The 18427-nt window shown below is 44.6% G+C and overlaps 1 protein-coding gene and 1 non-coding gene across 3 annotated transcripts in view; both read right to left on the bottom strand.

Moving 5' to 3' along the window:
* Positions 1-2194: 2194 nt before the first annotated feature.
* LOC115030019 (U6 spliceosomal RNA) lies at positions 2195-2301 on the bottom strand. Its single transcript, XR_003835612.1, has one exon. It is a non-coding gene; the product is annotated as a U6 spliceosomal RNA (small nuclear RNA).
* A 9535-nt stretch (positions 2302-11836) lies between these two features.
* The window catches only part of Cep78 (centrosomal protein 78), a 28888-nt gene continuing 22297 nt past the window's right edge, over positions 11837-18427 (bottom strand). Inside the window, exons 12-15 of one of the 2 annotated variants that reach the window (XM_021151625.2) lie at positions 16922-16999; positions 15514-15680; positions 13693-13861; positions 11837-12468 (exon numbers count right to left, since the gene is read on the bottom strand). In XM_021151625.2, the coding sequence (XP_021007284.1) occupies positions 11905-12468; positions 13693-13861; positions 15514-15680; positions 16922-16999 (978 nt within the window). In that variant the 3' untranslated portion in view covers positions 11837-11904. The remainder of the gene's footprint in view (positions 12469-13692; positions 13862-15513; positions 15681-16921; positions 17000-18427) is intronic. The other variant, XM_085833887.1, reaches the window with a different exon arrangement.

Genomic DNA, 18427 nt, shown 5'->3' with positions numbered 1-18427 from the left:
CTGTCATTTCTAGGAGTTACAATATCATAACAAACTTCTTTGGTCCTCTGGCTCTTACAACCTTTTCAACTCCTCTTCAGAGATAGTCCCTGAGCCTTAGGTGCAGGCCTTGTGTTATAGACATGGTCTTTGGAGCTGGCTTCCCACGACCCCTGGATATCGGCATTATGACTAGCTGTGATTTTCTGTAACTGTTTCTATCTTCTGCGAGGAGTAGTGAGAGTCACACTCATCTGCAGCTATAAGAATAACGTTTAGACTGCAGTAAGGAACTATGTCGGTCTAGAGAAGTTGATGTGGTGGTAGGTTCTCTTCTAAGATCCATGACCTCACTAGTCAGCCCCAGGTAATCAGCTAGACTTCTAGGACCAGGCTCATTTTCCCTCCCGTTGAGTATGCCTTGAATCCATTAAAGAGCTGTTGGTTACCACCAAGGTATGTCTACCACCACTGCAACTTTAGGGGTCTCCTCTTATGCTGGTCACTGTGATCCATAAGCATCTAAGCTGGATAGGACTATGGGTCACTTCCCTCCTTTGGCAGGTTACACGGAACTTTCTAGCACTGTAAAATCTAGAATGCAGGAAGGAGGCTCTCAGGTGAGAGCCAGCTCAAATCCTCTGAGTCTCATGGTTGAAGTGTGTGGTGTCTTCAGCAATAGGGATTACCTTCAGCCCCTCAGAGGCAACAATGGGCTACAGCATAACCTCTAAAGAGAAGTAAGATCTTAAAGCAAAAGGGTGTTACTATCCTACATTACTATCCTAAATATATATGCATGAAACTCCGGTGCACCCAATTGCATAAAAAGCATACTTCTGGAATTAAAGGCATAGATTTACACCAACCCACTAATAGTAGGTGATTTAAATACCCCACTTTCTCAGTAAGAAAGCCATCCACACGAAAAATAGAGAAACATCAAGATTTATTTGCATCGGACATCAAATGAATGAATGAAACAGTTACCTACAGAATATTTCACCCAAACACTAAAGAATATACACCCTATTTAGCAACTCATGGAAGTTTCTCTAAAATAGACCACAGCTCTCTGGCCCTAGCCTAGCTCCTCACTCAATGACTCAGCCAGCAAGGGGCGGAGCCAGCTCTCCAGCTCTCCTGCCCTCCAGCGACTCACTCGAGTTCTCTCAACCAGCGCCTGCTCTATCTGTTCCGGCAAGGTACAGGGCCTGAGGCAGGTGGCAAAAGTGGGGGAAGGCATCTCTCCCTTCCGCGTGTCACGCCTCGGCAGCTGAGAGGCGGGGCCAGCTCTGTCGCCTTCACAGCCTCAGGCTGGCTTGCCTGTGCTCCCTGCCACCGGGGCCAGCTCTACTGTGCTGCCCAGGTGTGGTGCAGGGGCTCTCCTGAGTGCTACAGCCAGCAAGGACGGGGCCAGCTCTATACAGCCCTTAGACATCAACATGGTCCCAGGCTGCAGCCGGGATCAGGGATGTCTGCATGGCACTACTTTCGGCCACGGACATCGACCCAGACCCCTGCTGCTGCATGGTTACAGACTTGACTATGGCAGACACCAGACATGACCGACAGCAGCAGCATGGGCCACGACTTGACTACGGCCTCTGGTGGCAAGGCAGGCTACTCACATCAGGCTGTTCCTCTCTACCCTCCCGTCTCCAGTTCCACCTTTCTTCATAAGGCTCAAGCAAGCCACTCTGCATCTCTAGCTCTTCACCATTTCCTTGCACATTGTGGCGGCTCTTGCTGTGGGCCACCCAGCAAGCGGACCTCTGGGTATCTTCCCCAGGGAATATTTTTTTTTATTATTTTTTATTTTTATTACGTATTTTCCTCAATTACATTTCCAATGCTATCCCAAAAGTCCCCCATTACCCCCCCCCCACACTTCCCAACCCACCCATTCCCACTTTTTGGCTCTGGCATTCCCCTGTATTGGGGCATATAAAGTTTGCAAGTCCAATGGGCCTCTCTTTCCAGTAATGGCCGACTAGGCCATCTTTCGATACATATGCAGCTAGAGACAAGAGCTCCGGGGTACTGGTTAGTTCATCATGTTGTTCCAACTATAGCGTTGCAGATCCCTTTAGCTCCTTGGGTACTTTCTCTAGCTCCTCCATTGGGGGCCCTGTGATACATCCAATAGCTGACTGTGAGCATCCACTTCTGTGTTTGCTAGGCCCCTGCATAGTTTCACAAGAGAGAGCTATATAAAAATATGGAACGCTTCACGAATTTGCATGTCATCCTTGCGCAGGGGCCATGCTAATCTTCTCTGTATTGTTCCAATTTTAGTATATGGGCTGCCGAAGCGAGCACGGAATATTTTTAAAGACTACATCCCATTACGTTGGAATACTTGGATGGATTTCTAGAGTCATCCAAATCATGAGAATTAAACCAAGAAGAGATAAACAACCTAAATAGACCCGCAACATCTGAGGAGATTGAAATAGTAATTTAAAAAAAATTTTTTTTTTCCCTGCGGGGCAGTGGTGGCACATGCCTTTAATCCCAGCACTTGGGAGAAGGTGGTAGGTGGATTTCTGAGTTCAAGGCCAGCCTAGTCTACAGAGTGAGTTCCAGGACAGTCAGGGCTACATAGAGAAACCCTGTCTCAGAAAACAAAACAAAACAAAATCATCTGACTAAAAAAGCCCAGACCCAGAGAGATTCATAGCAAAATGTGACAGACTTTGAAATATCTAAAGACAATCCTTCTTAAATTATTCAAAAATAAACAAAATGGAAGCACCCCTCCCCCCAGCTCATTCTATGAAGCCAGTTTTACTCCAATAAAAATACACTCCTCCAAAAAAAAAAGAAAAAAAAAAAGCCAGGTGGTGGTGGTGCACGCCTTTAATCCCAGCACTTGGGAGGCAGAGGCAGGTGGATTTCTGAGTTCGAAGCCAGCCTGTTCTACAGAGTTCCAGGACACCCAGGGCTACACAGAGAAACCCTGTCTCAAAAAACCAAAAAAACAAACAAACAAACAAACAAAAAACCAACTCTCAAAAACAACACTCCAACAACAACAACCCAGACTCAATAAAATACTAGCAAACTAAATGCAGGCACATGCTAAGATCATCCACCATGATCATGTTAGCTTTTATCCCAGAAATGCAGGGATGGTTCAACACATGGATGTCCCTAAATGAAATAAGTCATATAGAGGGAGTTAAAGGAAAAAAAAAATCACACTATCATCTTAACAGATGTTGCGGCCTGCCCGCAGTCCACAACACGAACGGTTCAACTGAGAATGGCAGTTCAGGCTGAAAAGAGAGGAATCTAGACGGGGCGGAAGAAACAATGGAGCCAAGACAACAAGTTCTGATCAAGGCTCAATTTTACTATTTTCAGACACCCAGTTATAAAGGAAGGGGGAGGGAACCCAACTTCCCGCCAAGTAACTCAGGGTCCAGTAGCAGGACGAACACATGTGTGCCTCCAGGCAGCAAAGGCAGGTTCCAGCAGTAGGTAGGCGTGACAGGACGAATGAGCCGGTAGCTCCACCCTTGAGCAAGCAGGTTCCAGGCTGGGGGAAGGGAGGCCACAAACAGACTCAGAAAACAAACAAATAAAATTTGACAAAAATCCAATGTTCTTTCATGGTGAAAGCTCTAAAGAGAGGACTGGAGGAAAGATCCTGATGTCATACAGGCTGGGTACGACAAACCCACAGCCAGCGTCTTGTTAAACTGGGAAAACCTCAACGCAATCCCATTAAAATCAGTGATGAGACAAGGCTGGGCACCGGCCCCACTCTTCTTCAGTGTAATGCTGGAGGCACGAACTGGAGCAATAAGGCAAGAGAAGGAAACTAACGGGAAACAGACAGAGATCAAAGTCCGAATATCCAAAGGTACACATGTGACTCCTTTTAAATAAATTTAGCTCACATAAACGTTTCCAGGTAGTTAGGCCTTTTGTTGGCTGCTTTTATTAAATGGCACAAAAAGAGGTTAGCTATAGGATTTTTGGATTTCACTTTAGTTTATTTTATATTGGTTTAAAAAGGATTAGATTTTTATTAGGTTTTTTTTCCCCCCAAACAATATTTGCTTTTTAGGATATTTGCAATTTACATATATTTTTCCTTGGCTCCTAAAATCACTTTTACAAGGTTCCATGAGTTTTCCAAAAAGATTAAGCTTCATGTTAGGATAGATACAAAACATCTAGGGTATATTACAGCACCTTCCCTTCTTGAATTTTCTAAGTTGCGTTTGCCCCTCCCACCTCAGCTCCCAGCACTGGGGCTGCAGGCATAGCAGGCCCACCCTAACACCTGATTCCCTTATCTTAATCAAGTGAATGGTAAGAGAGATCTCACTGTAAGTTTTGAAATTGTTATACAGTAAAACTAGTTCTGTGGTATACAATTCTGTCCATTTTAACAATCATAAGTGGATGCATGCTGCCAGCCATCTCAGTCAGGACATGGAACAATTCACTGCCAGCCTCCCTCCCCAAACAATCCAGGGTCTCTCCTTTGAGAAGCCTACATCCATGTTCTTAGCTGTCTCCCCTCCTTCCTGAATGACCTCCCCATAGTCCTGGTATTTAAAGATCTGTGTTAAAAATCTCTTCACAGCCATGCACACAATAATATATTAAATAAGTGTAACAAAAGTATGTTTTTTTAAATAAGGGGGAAAGATGGCTAAGAAAGTTAAGGCACTTGCTGCCAAGCTTGATGGCCTGAGTTCAATCCCTGGGACTCCCACGGTGACTCATTATGCAGTTCATTCAGTCTAGCCTCAAACTCTCCGTCCTCCTGCTTCAGCCTCCTGGTTTAGAGGTATGTATTAGATGAACATTTGAAATGCCTGTGTCCTAACAGCTTTCTGTCCCATGCCTAGGATTTGACACTGACAAGCAGCAAAGCCGAAACGTCTCCATGAGATCCAACTGTAAAGCATGTTCTTAATTAGTGATTCATAGTGAAGGGCCCAGCCCATTATGGGTGGTGCCATCTCTGGACTGGAGGTCCTGGGTGCTATAAGAAATCAGGCTGTGGGATTGCAAGCTTGTACAACCACTCTGGAAATCAGCCTGGCGGTTCATCAGAAAATTGGACATAGTACTACCAGAGGATCCCGCAATACCTCCCCTGGGCATATATCCAGAAGATGTTCCAACTGGTAAGAAGGACACATGCTCCACTATGTTCATAGCAGCCTTATTTATAATAGCCAGAAGCTGGAAAGAACCCAGATGCTCCTCCACAGAGGAATGGATACAGAAAATGTGGTACACAATGGAGTACTACTCAGCTATTAAAAAGAATAAATTTATGAAATTCCTAGGCAAATGGTTGGACCTGGAGGGCATCATCCTGAGTGAGGTAACACAATCACAAAAGAACTCAAACGATATGTACTCACTGACAAGTGGATATTAGCCCAGAAACTTAGGATACCCAAGATATAAGATACAATTTGCAAAACACATGGAACTGAAGAAGAACGAAGAACAAAGTGTGGACACTTTGTCCCTTCTTAGAATTGGGAACAAAACACCCATGGAAGGAGTTACAGAGACAAAGTTTGGAGCTGAGACAAAAGGATGGACCATCTAGAGACTGCCATATCCAGGGATCTATCCCATAATCAGCTTCCAAACGATGACACCATTGCATTCACTAGCAAGAGTTTGCTGAAAGAACCCTGATATAGCTGTCTCTTGTGAGACTAAGCCGGGGCCTAGCAAACACATAAGTGGATGCTCACAGTCAGCTATTGAATGGATCACAGGGCCTCTAATGGAGGAGCTAGAGAAAGTATCCAAGGAGCTAAAGGAATCTGCAACCCTATAGGTGCAACAACATTATGAACTAACCAGTACCCCGGAGCTCATGACTCTAGCTGCATATGTATCAAAAGATGGCCTAATCGGCCATCACTGGAAAGAGAGGCCCATTGGACATGCAAACTTTATATGCCCCAGTACAGGGGAACGCCAGGGCCAAAAAGTGAGAGTGGGTGGGTAGGGGAGTGGGGGGGAAGGAGGGTATGGGGACTTTTGGGATAGCATTGGAAATGTAATTGAGGAAAATACGTAATAAAAAATATTGAAAAAAAAAAAAAAGAAATCAGGCTGAACAAGCCACAAGGAGTAAGACAGTAAGTAGCACCCCTCCACAGCCTCTAAACTCAGGTCTTCAGGTTCCTGCCCTGCCTTCCTGTCCTGTCCTGACTTCCTTTAGTGATGAACAGCAATGTGGAAGTGTAACCCTTTCCTCCCCAACTTGCCTTTTGAATGTGGTGTTTTATTACAGCAATAGAAACCCTGACTAAGACACATAGTGTGCCGGGCACGGTGGCACACGCCTTTAATCCCAGCACTCGGGAGGCAGAGGCAGGCAGATTTCTGAGTTCAAGGCCAGCCTGGTCTACAAAGTGAGTTCCAGGACAGCCAGGGCTATACAGAGAAACCCTGTCTCAAAAAACAAAAACAAAAACAAACAAAACAAAACAAACAAACAAACAAACAAAAGACACATAGTGTGGGCACTTTTAGGCAGGCAGCTTAAGTTTCATAAGTTGGGACTTGGTTTGGGTTGGGCACACAGCAGTCTATTAATAATGCATGTGGCACCTGAGAGCCTCACCTGAACGCACTATCCATTCACACCAAACCCTGAGTAAGGAGCCTGGAAACCTGTCTGCAAGGTAGTGTTGCTTCTGCAGTGAGCTGCACACCCACCCACTCCAAACAATGGAGACAGTTCCTCCCTCTCCTTAATGGCCAACAAACCTGGCACACTTCCAAGAGTTGGTTTACTGCTTTCAAGATTTGCTGAGTGTTTTGCGTGCCTGTATATATGTGCACCACATACCTGGCATGTTCCCAAAGGCTGGAAGGTGTCAGAAACCCTGGAACTGGAGTTACAGAAGGCTGTTACGTGGGTGCTGGAAACTTGACCCAGGTCCTTCTACAAGAGCAGCAGGTGGTCTGAGCCATGTCTTCAATCCCTCTTTCGTTAGCAAGTGAACATGGCACAGCACATGCGATCAGAGGACAATGTGCAGGGGTTCTTTCCTCCCATTGTGTGGGTTCCAGGGCTTGAATCAGGTCACTGGGTTTGGTGTCAAGTGCCTCTATTCAGTGAGCCATCTTGCCAGCCTAGTCTTGGAGAGCTCCAATTCAAACTTACTCCTAATACATCCTGGTCCAGGGTATGAGGGCCGACTCAGCTAGAACTGAGTATGAGAAAACTATGTCTCCAAGTGAACTTTTAGGGATTGCCATCTTATGTCTGTGAATAATTGAGGGCGGCGTATATGGTTAAAAGGAGACGAATTATGGGAAGGGATAGATGAGTGAACAAAGGCTGTCAATCAAAGTAAGAGAATCACCCAGACTACATTCCTGATAACCAAACTTGTCCCTTCTTTAGCCCCATGAAAGAAAGCTCCAAACAGTAACTGGGGCCCTTGTCTATCTTCCCTCCTGTGTGTGAGTGTCCTGGAAGAACCTTCACTCCTGTGGCTTTCTTGTAATCTATTTGGACCTATTTGCAGACTATGTATGCTTTCATCCATTTTATTTGTTTTATTCTTGAAAAAGAGGACAAGAACTTGCAAACACCCAGACTGGTTTCTGACCATCAGTAACATCTAGCTGAGCTATCCAGGAGGTAAGAAAATAACGTTCTTTCCTTTCCTAAGGCTAGAAAATCCCCCTCTCTACTTTTCCTTTCACTATGAGGTCTGTGGCTCACAGCAGGCAGAACTAGCAAGTTTGGTTGGAAACCTTGCTTTTAACTGTTTAACCTGAGCTCCTTAATCACAGGAAACAGATGTTTTAAAGACAGGAGCAGCCAAGTGGGGATAGTGGAGCGGGGCAGGTCCTCCTTCAGGGAGGGAGCTTAATTCCTGGTGTTCCAAGAAAATGGCCCACATAATCAACTAGCCAAGGCTCATAGGGGTTCAGAGACTGAATGATAATCAGGGGCTGACCTAGGTCCTCTCCATGTTATGGTTGTATAGCTTGGTGCTCTTGTGGGACTCTGAACAGTAGAAACCGGAGCTGTTTCTTTTGCCTGCTTTTTGGACCTCCCTGATATGAGGGCTTGTGCCTAGTCTTATTGTAACTTGATATGCCATGTTCGCTTGATATCCTGGGAGTTGTACCCTTTTCTGAAAGGAGTGGATCTTGGGAAGAGGGGATGAAGGGGGAATTTGAGGAAAGGGGGAAGAGGCACTGCAGTCGGAATGTGATATATGAAGGAAGAATAAAGAAAAGAAGAAAAAAGTCTGGTGTTCCTGCCTTTATTGTGTGTCTCCCTCCCTTTAAATCACCTGCATGCCTCTACACACAGGTTGTGAACCACTCAAGCAAAACTGAAGTACAATTATAAATCATGTTGTTAATGCTTGGATTTAGGTCCTACTTCAGAGAGCAGAGTCAATCTCAAAGGAAGGTGGGCGACCTCAGCCTTAGCTTCAGGAATAGTAAGACCTAATAAAATTATTTCAGGTCCACGTAAAACCAAGGGAAAAGTATAGGGAAAGAGAAGGAAAGAGAAGGAGAACAACTAGAAAACTGCAAGAGGCTGCAGCTGGGCTGGGCATAGCAGGGACATAGGGCAGGCCGACAGAATGGCAGAATCGGGTCCTGTGGAAAGTGGGCGAACACCCTATGGCTGCTGCTTCACCCAAGACAGAGCTGGAGGAAAGGGGGAGATGAACAGGTGCCTCCCCTGTGAGCTCCTCCAGGCTCCCCGGTTTCTGCTCTTTAAAATGGAACTGAACTTGGGAAGTAGAGACTTGGGGGACAACCATGAGTTCAATTTCAGCCTGTAGAAAGCAAGTTCGAGGTCATGTTGGGCTACATGACACACCCTGCCCCTCATTTCATAAAAACAGAATGAGCAGATGATACAGACTAGACCCCTAAGGATTTTGAGGTCATTACCAGAAATTCTGACACTAGTATTAAGTCAGAGAAACAACATCAGAAAGGGTCAGCTTTAAAAATATGTAAAAATGATTAATTGTATACCACCATTAGTGAGCAGACAGGCTCAAAGTGGAGAGACCTGAGAATCTGTCCTCTATGATGACAATCAAAAAAAAAAAAAGTGGGCTGATGGTTTTTTGCCTGCATGTATTTCTGTGTACCACACGGGTGTCTTGTGACCTCAAAGGCCAGAAAGGGGCATCAATTACCCTGGAACTGGAGTTAGGTGGCTATGAACCATCACAAGGGTACAAAGTGCTCTTAACCACTGAGCCATCTCTTCAGCTCCTGACAATTTCTGTTTTAAAGCATCTATACATACAGATGTTTTACAATTCTTCCAGGGCAGATGAGATTGCTCACCAGGGAAAGGCATTTACTGTGCAACTGTGACAACTTATGCTTGATCCCTGGAACGCATGTAAAGATGAACACGAACAGACTCCAGAGTTGTTCTGACTGCCACACACACACCATGGCACAGGAGCATCCCAAGACACACACATACGCGTCGCGTGCATGCGCGCACGCGCGCACACACACACACACACACAAATTTACGCAGCCATGCATGCACATACCACCACCAACACCACATACAAAGTAAAAGTTTTAAATTACTATGTTTTGTCATTGAATACTACTCCACTAAATATTATCAATATGGAAAACAAAAACCAAGGCTAGGCATGGTAGCTTGTGCCTGTATTCCTAGCACTCAAAAGGCAGGAGGAACTGTCCCAAAGTCAGGGACAGTCAGGGATACACACGGAGACAGTTTCAAAACACAACTAAGGAAGCTGAACCAGTAGCTCAGAAGTTAAGGACACTTGCGGGGGACGGGACCTGGGTTCAGTTTCCAGTTCCCATGTGGCGGCTCACAGCTATTGGAGCTCCTGTGTCAGTGGGGGCACTGGCGTCTTCTGACCTTTGTGGGCACCAGGCATGAACGTAACACACATGGATGCAAAACATTCAAACATATAATAAAAATAAATATGTCTAGAATTTCTCTTTTTTCAGCAAACAAAACTGAAAAACAAAAACAAATGAAAGGCATGCTGGAATATACTTATACTCCCAGCAGGGGGAGGGGTAGGAGGGGAACAGGTTCTGCAAGATACAGCTCAGTAGCTACCACGCAAGGTGCTGGCTCCACTCCATAGTACGCTTGTACACACACACACACACACACACACACACCCAAAAAACCCAAAATCAAAAATTAAAAAAAAACACACACACAATAAAATAACAACAACAAAAACCCAGTAAAAATAAATCAAGACAAAACCACATGGAGACAGAGAGGCACATGTATTTAATCCCAGCACTCAGGATTAAAGAAATATAGGGAAAACTCGCACTGCTTCCACAGCAAGGCTAAGGATCTAAAAGGTAAGCCTTTGCACACATGTGAGGCCTCAGTTCAATCCTGAAATTCCAAGCACTGAAAAGTTAAAAATAAAAATGAAGCCGGGCGTGGTGGCACACACCTTTAATCCCAGCACTCGGGAGGCAGAGGCAGGTGGATTTCTGAGTTCGAGGCCAGCCTGGTCTACAAAGTGAGTTCCAGGACAGCCAAGACTACACAGAGAAACCCTGTCTCAAAAAACCAAAAAAATAAAAAAATAAATAAAAATGAAACCTACACATGTAATTTGGCTTTCTGTTCACTTTTTCTACCCCAACGCAGCACAGACTGTAAGAGCTCCTGTGGTCTCCCTGACCACTACCTGTATGTCTCTAATAGGCTAACACCGTGCCCAAAGTTTTCCAAACACAGCACTCGAGGTTCTGTACGCCCACATACGATGCTCTGTGTCTTAGACACTGCCTTCTCTTCAGGTCCTTAGTCACCAGAATCTAACCAGTTTAACTTTACTGAGGATATGAGGTTGTTAGATAGACACAACCTTTATTCTCTTTAGATGGCCTCCTTCCTTTATGACTAGATCCTCAGCATCACCACTATAGAGATATAATATGGTAAAGCCATTTGCTTATATGGCTTCCCTTCTGTTAAAGGGTGGAGACTATACTACATCCTGGGCAGTTTCCCCTGTGATAATCGGTGATTAATGAACTCACAGCCTCCTTTACCATCAGGCAGGGCTGTCTATACGAGGTCCTGACACCACCAGCTTTCCTCACACCTCAGCTCCATGCCAATCTGGTTGTGGTCCAGGGTTTATCTGTGTTTTGCCAGGTAGGGATAATTAGTCTAGGGTTAGTTCATGCTCTTACATATTCTGCCCAGCTGGGGTAAGGGACAGATGTGCCTCTGACAGCCCTGCTCATGAACTGCCAGTGTCCAATGGCTTTTCTCTGGCATCGTCCTTGAGCTGTCCTGTTTCTATCAGGGAAACGGGGTAACTAAATGATTCAGCACTCTGGATCCAGCCAGAACTTTAACAGTACCACCTATTTCTAAGCAGGTTTGGGCCATTCACATACTATTTTCTTAAATTCATTTATAAAATGGCCTACTAAACCTTAATCAAAGCTGTTGTAAACTTAGTCGTAGTTAAGGACCTAGAAAGAGGTCTGCTGCTCTGGGTAGTTACTAGGACAAGCCGATGGCTTTCTGGAGTGACTGCTCCTTCTACACGTGACCGAAGGCTGCAGCCTTCCAGGGACTCAGTCCCACCCTCTGCTTTACTGTTCTGTCTCCTCCACACAGTAGCACTTCCTCCAGGGTAGAAGCTTTGCTTCCCTGTTTGCTGGAAGCCACCACACCCACAAATGTTTATGAATTAGACTTTCCACAAATATGTGCCAAATAAATTATGTGAAAAGGAAAACCAAGATTTTAAACTAAGTATAGAAAAATTGCCCTATAGTATTTCTAGCCCTGTATTTTAATTTATCACTCAATATAATAAAAACATAAGAAAATTTATTAAAATTTGAAGGCAAAAATCATAATTTCAAAAGGTTAGACCTATGTCAGGTCAGGTGTGCTGACGAATGGACGCGGTCCTGAAGTTCAAAATCAGATCCAAGAGTATCACTTTCAGAATGTTCTAGAGGGTTGGGTTTACTTTTGATAGTCTTAGATGAGACAGTCACTATTCTGTTTTCTTTCTTGATAGAAATGCATTTTTTCAAAGATTCACTTTTAATTGGCTCATTAAGCAGAGACCTTCTATCCCCAGGTCCTTTGCTTTCGGAGTTCCCAGGAGAGTCAGTGTCGGACAGCAGGTCCTTTCTGGGGTGTCTCTCAGCAGACGGCCTTCTGGAGGGCTCACTTGCCATGCTCCCCTTCTCTGAAGAGGACCTGCTGTGTTTAGACAACACCTCCTCTTCTCTTTGACTCCTGCCTCCAGAAATGCCACCTGCTAAAGGAGAGCCTGTTTTAGCAATGAATCCCGCTGCAGATCCCTCCTGCTGCTCCAGGCCTACAACTCCCAGGTGGTCTCTAGACGCTCCCACTGCCTCTGGTGCAGAAGCCGGATCCTGGACGGTGTTCAGAAGTAAAGGGCTCAGAGCATCACTGGTAATCTTCTGGAACTACAAGGAAAACAATGAAGCTTGAGAACAAAGCGAGCCACTACAGAGGTGAAAACCTCACTGTAGAACTGTGATTTTTTTTTTTCCTGTTGACTTTTATTATTTTTAGTTAGGGAGGGGTGTGTGTGTGTGTGTGTGTGTGTGCACGTGTGTGATGTGTACATGACTGTAGAGGCTAGAAGAGGCATAGGATCCCATGGAGCTATAGTTACAGGTGGTTGCGAGCCACCCAACATGGGAGCTAGGGACTCTACTCAATCCTTACAAGAGCTATAGCTCTCTCAACAGTCAGGCCATCTCTCCAGCCTTGGAACTGTGACCTTACTAAGCAGTCAGTTCACCACTCAGAGGATTCTATAGTCATACATTTTCTAAATTATACGATGCCATGTGATTGGCAACTCAAAATTATATATATGCCCAGAGTTAGCTGTATATTTTTAGCATTTTTTGTTCTCTATAATTAGCTTCAATTTTCCACATTAAAAAACCAAAACTATTTCTAAGAAATTTCTATTCCTAATTCCTAGCCTCTCTGTGTATGTGAAGTATCCAAGGTGTGACATGACTGAGCTCTCAAGCCAGCAGCTCCTCAGACAAGTCTTAGACTGGCTGCTGGGTCTTGGTGAGGCAGAAGAAAAAATATTTGGGGGGGGGGGGAAGAGGTGGGAGAGGGTTCCTGTGCCAGCCAACCTCCTCCATCCACTAACTGGAGGCTGTAAGCATGCTAGTCTGTCTAGATTACTGGTCTCAAACATTCTCTGCACTAGTACTTGGACCTTCATTAGTGTCCCTTCATTGTAAGCTGACTGCATACAATAGCAGTTTAAAAAAATTAAATTCTGATTATCTCTTTACGCTTTCTTTCTTCATTGAAGATTGCTTATTTCAAGTATAAATTATCAAAAAAAAAAAGAACTTCCACTTTTTTCTTTTCTTTTCTTTCTTTCTTAAGGTCTCACTATGTAGTCTTGACTGGTCTGGAATTCATTATGCAGACCAGATTAGCCTCAAGCTCACAGAGACCTGCCTGTCCCTGCCTCCCAGGCGCTGGGATCAAGGTGTGTGCATCATCATGCCTAGCCCCGTTTTCTTACGGACAATGATGCAGCTTCTGGAAACAGGTACAAACTTAGCTCTTCCAGAGATAGACCACCATTCCTTTCTCCGACTTGGGGAGCTCCTCGCTCAGGGCTTGAACCAAGGTCTGAGAGGTCCACTCACTCGGCTGTCCTGCATTTGTCCAGTGGCAGTCTGTTTCGGATCCAGAGTTTCATCTTCAAGTGCCTTCTGTTCTTGTACAGGTGTATTAACCGTGGAATTCATCTGCGGACGACCTAACAGGTGGAAATCTGACTGATCTATGCCAGCCATAGTGGCAAGCTGTCCAAGCCTGCGGACAGGAGGGAGGAGGAAAAGGCACTCACTTGGGGACAACTTAAGTTCACCCACGCCTACAAGCATGAAAGAGGTATATACATGAACACCAAGATCTAAAGCTCATTTTATTTATTTTTTTTTTTTGGTTTTTCGAGACAGGGTTTCTCTGTGTAGCCCTGGCTGTCCTGGAACTCACTTTGTAGACCAGGCTGGCCTTAAACTCAGAAATCCGCCTGCCTCTGCCTCCCGAGTGCTGGGATTAAAGGCGTGTGCCATCACCGCCCGGCTCAAGATCTAAAACTCTTAGAAGCCGACGCCTACTTCGGAACCAGCCTGTTCCTAACTGCCACCTTTCCACCCTGCTCTGTGAGCTCTGGACCACATCATCCCATCCTCTTAGTACCCAGCTCCTCTCAGGGATACATTACACATCACCTAACTTTCCATAGCAGCCATCACAGCTTACTTTTAAATACTATTCTAACAGCTTCAACCTCTGCCATCTCCATACATCTGACCTCTCTCCTCAGCTTCCCTCCTAGCCACTACTCACTCACCTCAAACCCTGCCTCATCAACCTCATTCAACTCTTCTCTTAGCATCTGTACTGGCTATTTTTGTGTCAACTTGACACAGCTGGAGTTATCACAGAGAAAGGAGCTTCAGTTGAGGAAATGCCTCCATGAGATCCAACTGTAAGGCATTTTCTCAATTAGTGATCAAGGGGGAAAGGCCCCTTGTGGGTGGGACCATCCCTGGGCTGGTAGTCTTGTTTCTATAAGAGAGCAGGCTGAGCAAGCCAGGGGAGGCAAGCCAGTAAAGAACATCCCTCCATGGCCTCTGCATCAGCTCCTGCTCCCTGACCTGCTTGAGTTTCAGTCCTGACTTCCTTTGGTGATGAACAGCAGCATGGAAGTGTAAGCCGAATAAACCCTTTCCTCCCCAACTTGCTTCTTGGTCATGATGGTTGTGCAGGAATAGAAACCCTGACTAAGACAGCATCTTTTTTTCTTTGAATTTGAGACTCAGGTAGCCTAAGCAAGACTCAAAATTTTTATGTAGTTAAGGGGTGACTTTGAACTCCTGCTCCTCCTTCTACCACTCCCGTGCTGTGCTACAGGAGTGTGCCACCATGCCTGACTGGCATCTCCTTCTGACACTATGGTTCTTAGGTGAGAACCCTGACCTACTCCTGTGTCTACAGTACCTGTGGACATCAACTACATCCTGAAGCCTAGGGGTCAGAAGAATTTAACTCAAAACTTATTTAATAAGCAGGATGAATAAAAGGTAAGAAATCTCCTGTATATTCTTAAATATTTTCAATAAAATGATCTTAAACTTTTAACTTTAGTCTTTTTTAAAAACATGTTACGGGATAGATTTATAGCAGACAAAACTGTGTACAATTCACATGCCCAGTGGCATTAACTGGTCTTTACCAAGACCCCCAAGCACTCTTTATGCTACCTTTTATGGTGGGCTTCCTAACAAGGCAGGTTTACCACTCTGCATTTCTTTTAAAAGGAATTCGCCACTGAAAAGCAGATCAAACATACTGTTGATAATCACGATAAATGTCTTGTGGAAGCTAAAAAATGTCGAGCTCCTCAGCAGGCTACAATTAAAGCCACTGGAGAAAGAGTGCCCACCCTCCAGATATACCCAGCATCTTTAAGGAGATCCAAAAACGCGTGGAACTTCTGAAAAGAATTCTCGATGCTGCCCAAGACTCCTTCATCGTCCAGGATCATGTTTGTCAACGACTGTGCATGAAGGGCTTCAGACAGGGAGAAATTTATATTTCTTAGCTGGGCATTTTCATGTTCCAGCTACAAAAGAAAGTAGAGAATGCATGGTGTGATTTCCTCACAATCACCTAAAGAAAAGTTTTCAGTACCTAAACTAAAACATTTAAAAATCTAAGTAATGTATTACATTTTTAAGCCATTTAATTAACTAATCTAATTTTCATCAATGAAGACATTAACTATAACACATAATGATCTTCACTGGAGACACTTAGCGAAATTTCCTATATAACAAGTAGATGAAAATACAGCTATTGTTTAACTGATGATTTTTCCAAAGAACACATCCCTAACTGCTTAGATTCACATTGGACCATTGTGCAGCAGAGATTTACCACCTAAGGTTCATTTAATATTAGAAAACACTCTGATCTAAGCAAAATCATAACCCTACTATACTTAATCTATTAAGGATTGATGTCAACATGCCAACTTTTTAAAACCATATATGTATGTATACGTGTTCATGCACAGGCATGTGCCACAGCATGCATGTGGAAGTCAGTTCTCTCCTTCCATCATGTATGGCCAGGGAGCCGACTCAGGTGGCTGGGCTTGGCAGCAAGTCCCTCACCTTGCAGGCCCTGGAGTATGTTGTGCTTATGTTAAAGCCTTGATGCTTAGTGCCCACTCTCAACGTTGTCTATTCTCTGTAGCTTCTTGCTCTCTTCTCAGGCAACACATGAACCCAACCCTGGCATTTCCCAGAAAGGCAAGGTTTAAATAACATACATTTGGCTTATGTCTTCCAGTGCTCGATACTTGTTATGATATATACACTTTGAGCACTCTTTTTCACATTTACTGTGTAGTTATGTGAAAAAGCACTACTGTAAAACTTGTCAGTGCTCACAGTATAGACTTCTAGCTCCCATGGCATTCTTAGCCACTTGCCATTACCTTAGACTTCTGGCCAGGCATAGTCTCCTAGACTTAGCCACCTGAGCACTGGCTGACAGCCATGCACCACAAGGCCCATCCTCTTAGGCTTTCTAGAGTATCTGCTTTCCTAATTCACTGTGAGAAGACAGTCTCACCACCATTTACATTACATACACAGTAGAAGCCTAATACACTTCAAACATGGCAGTCAAAAGCCAGGGGGAGGGGCAAGCTTTTTCTTACATTTTTTACAATACACTTTTTCGAACATGTCCAATGACACTAAATGAATGAATGAAAGGTGCACAATACACTATGCCTTATCACTTCCAGGTATTTTAAAGTCTCTAAGTACAGAACAGGAGAGCAAGCCTCCTTACCTCGCTGACGCGCTTGTCGGCCTTGAGGCGACTCACTCTCTCCTCCTTCAGCTGCCTCAGGCACTCCTCCAGCTTCGCCTAACAAGAAGAAACGGAGGAAATGTGCTGCACTCGGGTCCCGCCACTCTTCCCAGCTACACAGACCACTAATAACTGAGGGGCGGAGCCAGAAGTAACCTCAGGCAGTGCGATGACGTCACTCCTCGTACACGCTCAGCCTAGCGCAGTTAATTACTAAAAGGTATCAAATGGGCACACTGCAGAGTCACTTAAGTCCCACTCTAGCTTAAGAGTTGCAGTGCTTACCATAAAAAGTAGATACATAGAACAGTGAATCACCAATAAAAAAATTAAAGTCATGAAAGGAAATTTTTATTCTTACTTGTGGGTTCCTCATAATAGCAAACTCTGTACCACTCTTAACAAACCAAAATCACACAACTGCAACAAAAATGCATACTTAAGATGTAACATTTTCCCCTGGTCTACAGAGTGAGTTCCAGGACAGCCAGGGCTACACAGAGAAACCCTGTCTCGAAAAACAAAACAAAACAAAAATAAATAAGAAAAGAAAGATGTACCACTTTTCGAGCACTTTTACTGTATGGAAGCATTGTGCTTCGTTCTCTAGGTCCTCACTAATGTAACCATCAGTCCCTACAAGAAGAGCAGGACTCCTGGCCAAGGCTGAGGGGGCAAGAACAGCCACCCTCCACTGGCTATGGAGCCGCCCTTGAATTCGGAGTCTTGGCTGCACAAGGGCTTACCTTGCTCTTTACCAACATCAGGAAAAAAATGTACCTGTGAGCAAACCTGCGCATCATTTTCAGGACCTGAGTGAGATTTTATGGTCCTTGATGATTTGTGATGATTTGTGATAGATAAATCTTGAAGTAATCCCTAAGCCTTCCCAGGGCTGCAATGTTTCCTGCTCATGCAGGGGCCGCTGTGAGGCAATAATTAAGAACGTCACAGCAAGTGATAGTGTGGGTATGACACAATTGGGGAACCTGTTTAAAGGTACCAGGCTCTTCATGAAAAAGATTTTTATTACAAAGGAGTTAAGACAACAGAGAAGTTCATTGCCAACTCTGAAGAGGAGGTGGCCCACAGAAGATGAGAGGTCCCCTGACTGACAAGTAGCAAGCAAATGGGCTCTAAGAGCCAAGTTATGCTGCTAACACCAGCTTGCCTGGAAGAGGATTCCTTCCCAGCACTGCCAGATGGCAACAGTCTGGCCTACACCAAGGTCTCAGTTTTTGTGAGACTGGGCAGGGATTCTTGTCTGGACTTTTACGTTAGAACTGTGAGCTCATAAAAGGAGACTGTATTAAGCTGTCAAACTTATAGCAACAAATTCAACTTCCTGGCTTAGGAATAAAACAAGCATCTGCTACTCTCATAAGCCACCACTTTTTGAGTAGTTGATTGTGTAATAGTAAACAAAACGTGTATCTATTAAAACCTTACAATGTGCTTCTACTCATGGACCCTCCTACCTTAGCT

The sequence above is a fragment of the Mus caroli genome, unplaced genomic scaffold, assembly GCF_978045245.1.
Source record: "Mus caroli unplaced genomic scaffold, Mus_caroli_1 scaffold_20, whole genome shotgun sequence".
In the NCBI taxonomy this organism is placed as follows: Eukaryota; Metazoa; Chordata; class Mammalia; order Rodentia; family Muridae; genus Mus; species Mus caroli.
The sequence above is the reverse complement of the archived record's forward strand: the minus strand, read 5'-3'. Positions and strand labels throughout refer to the sequence as shown.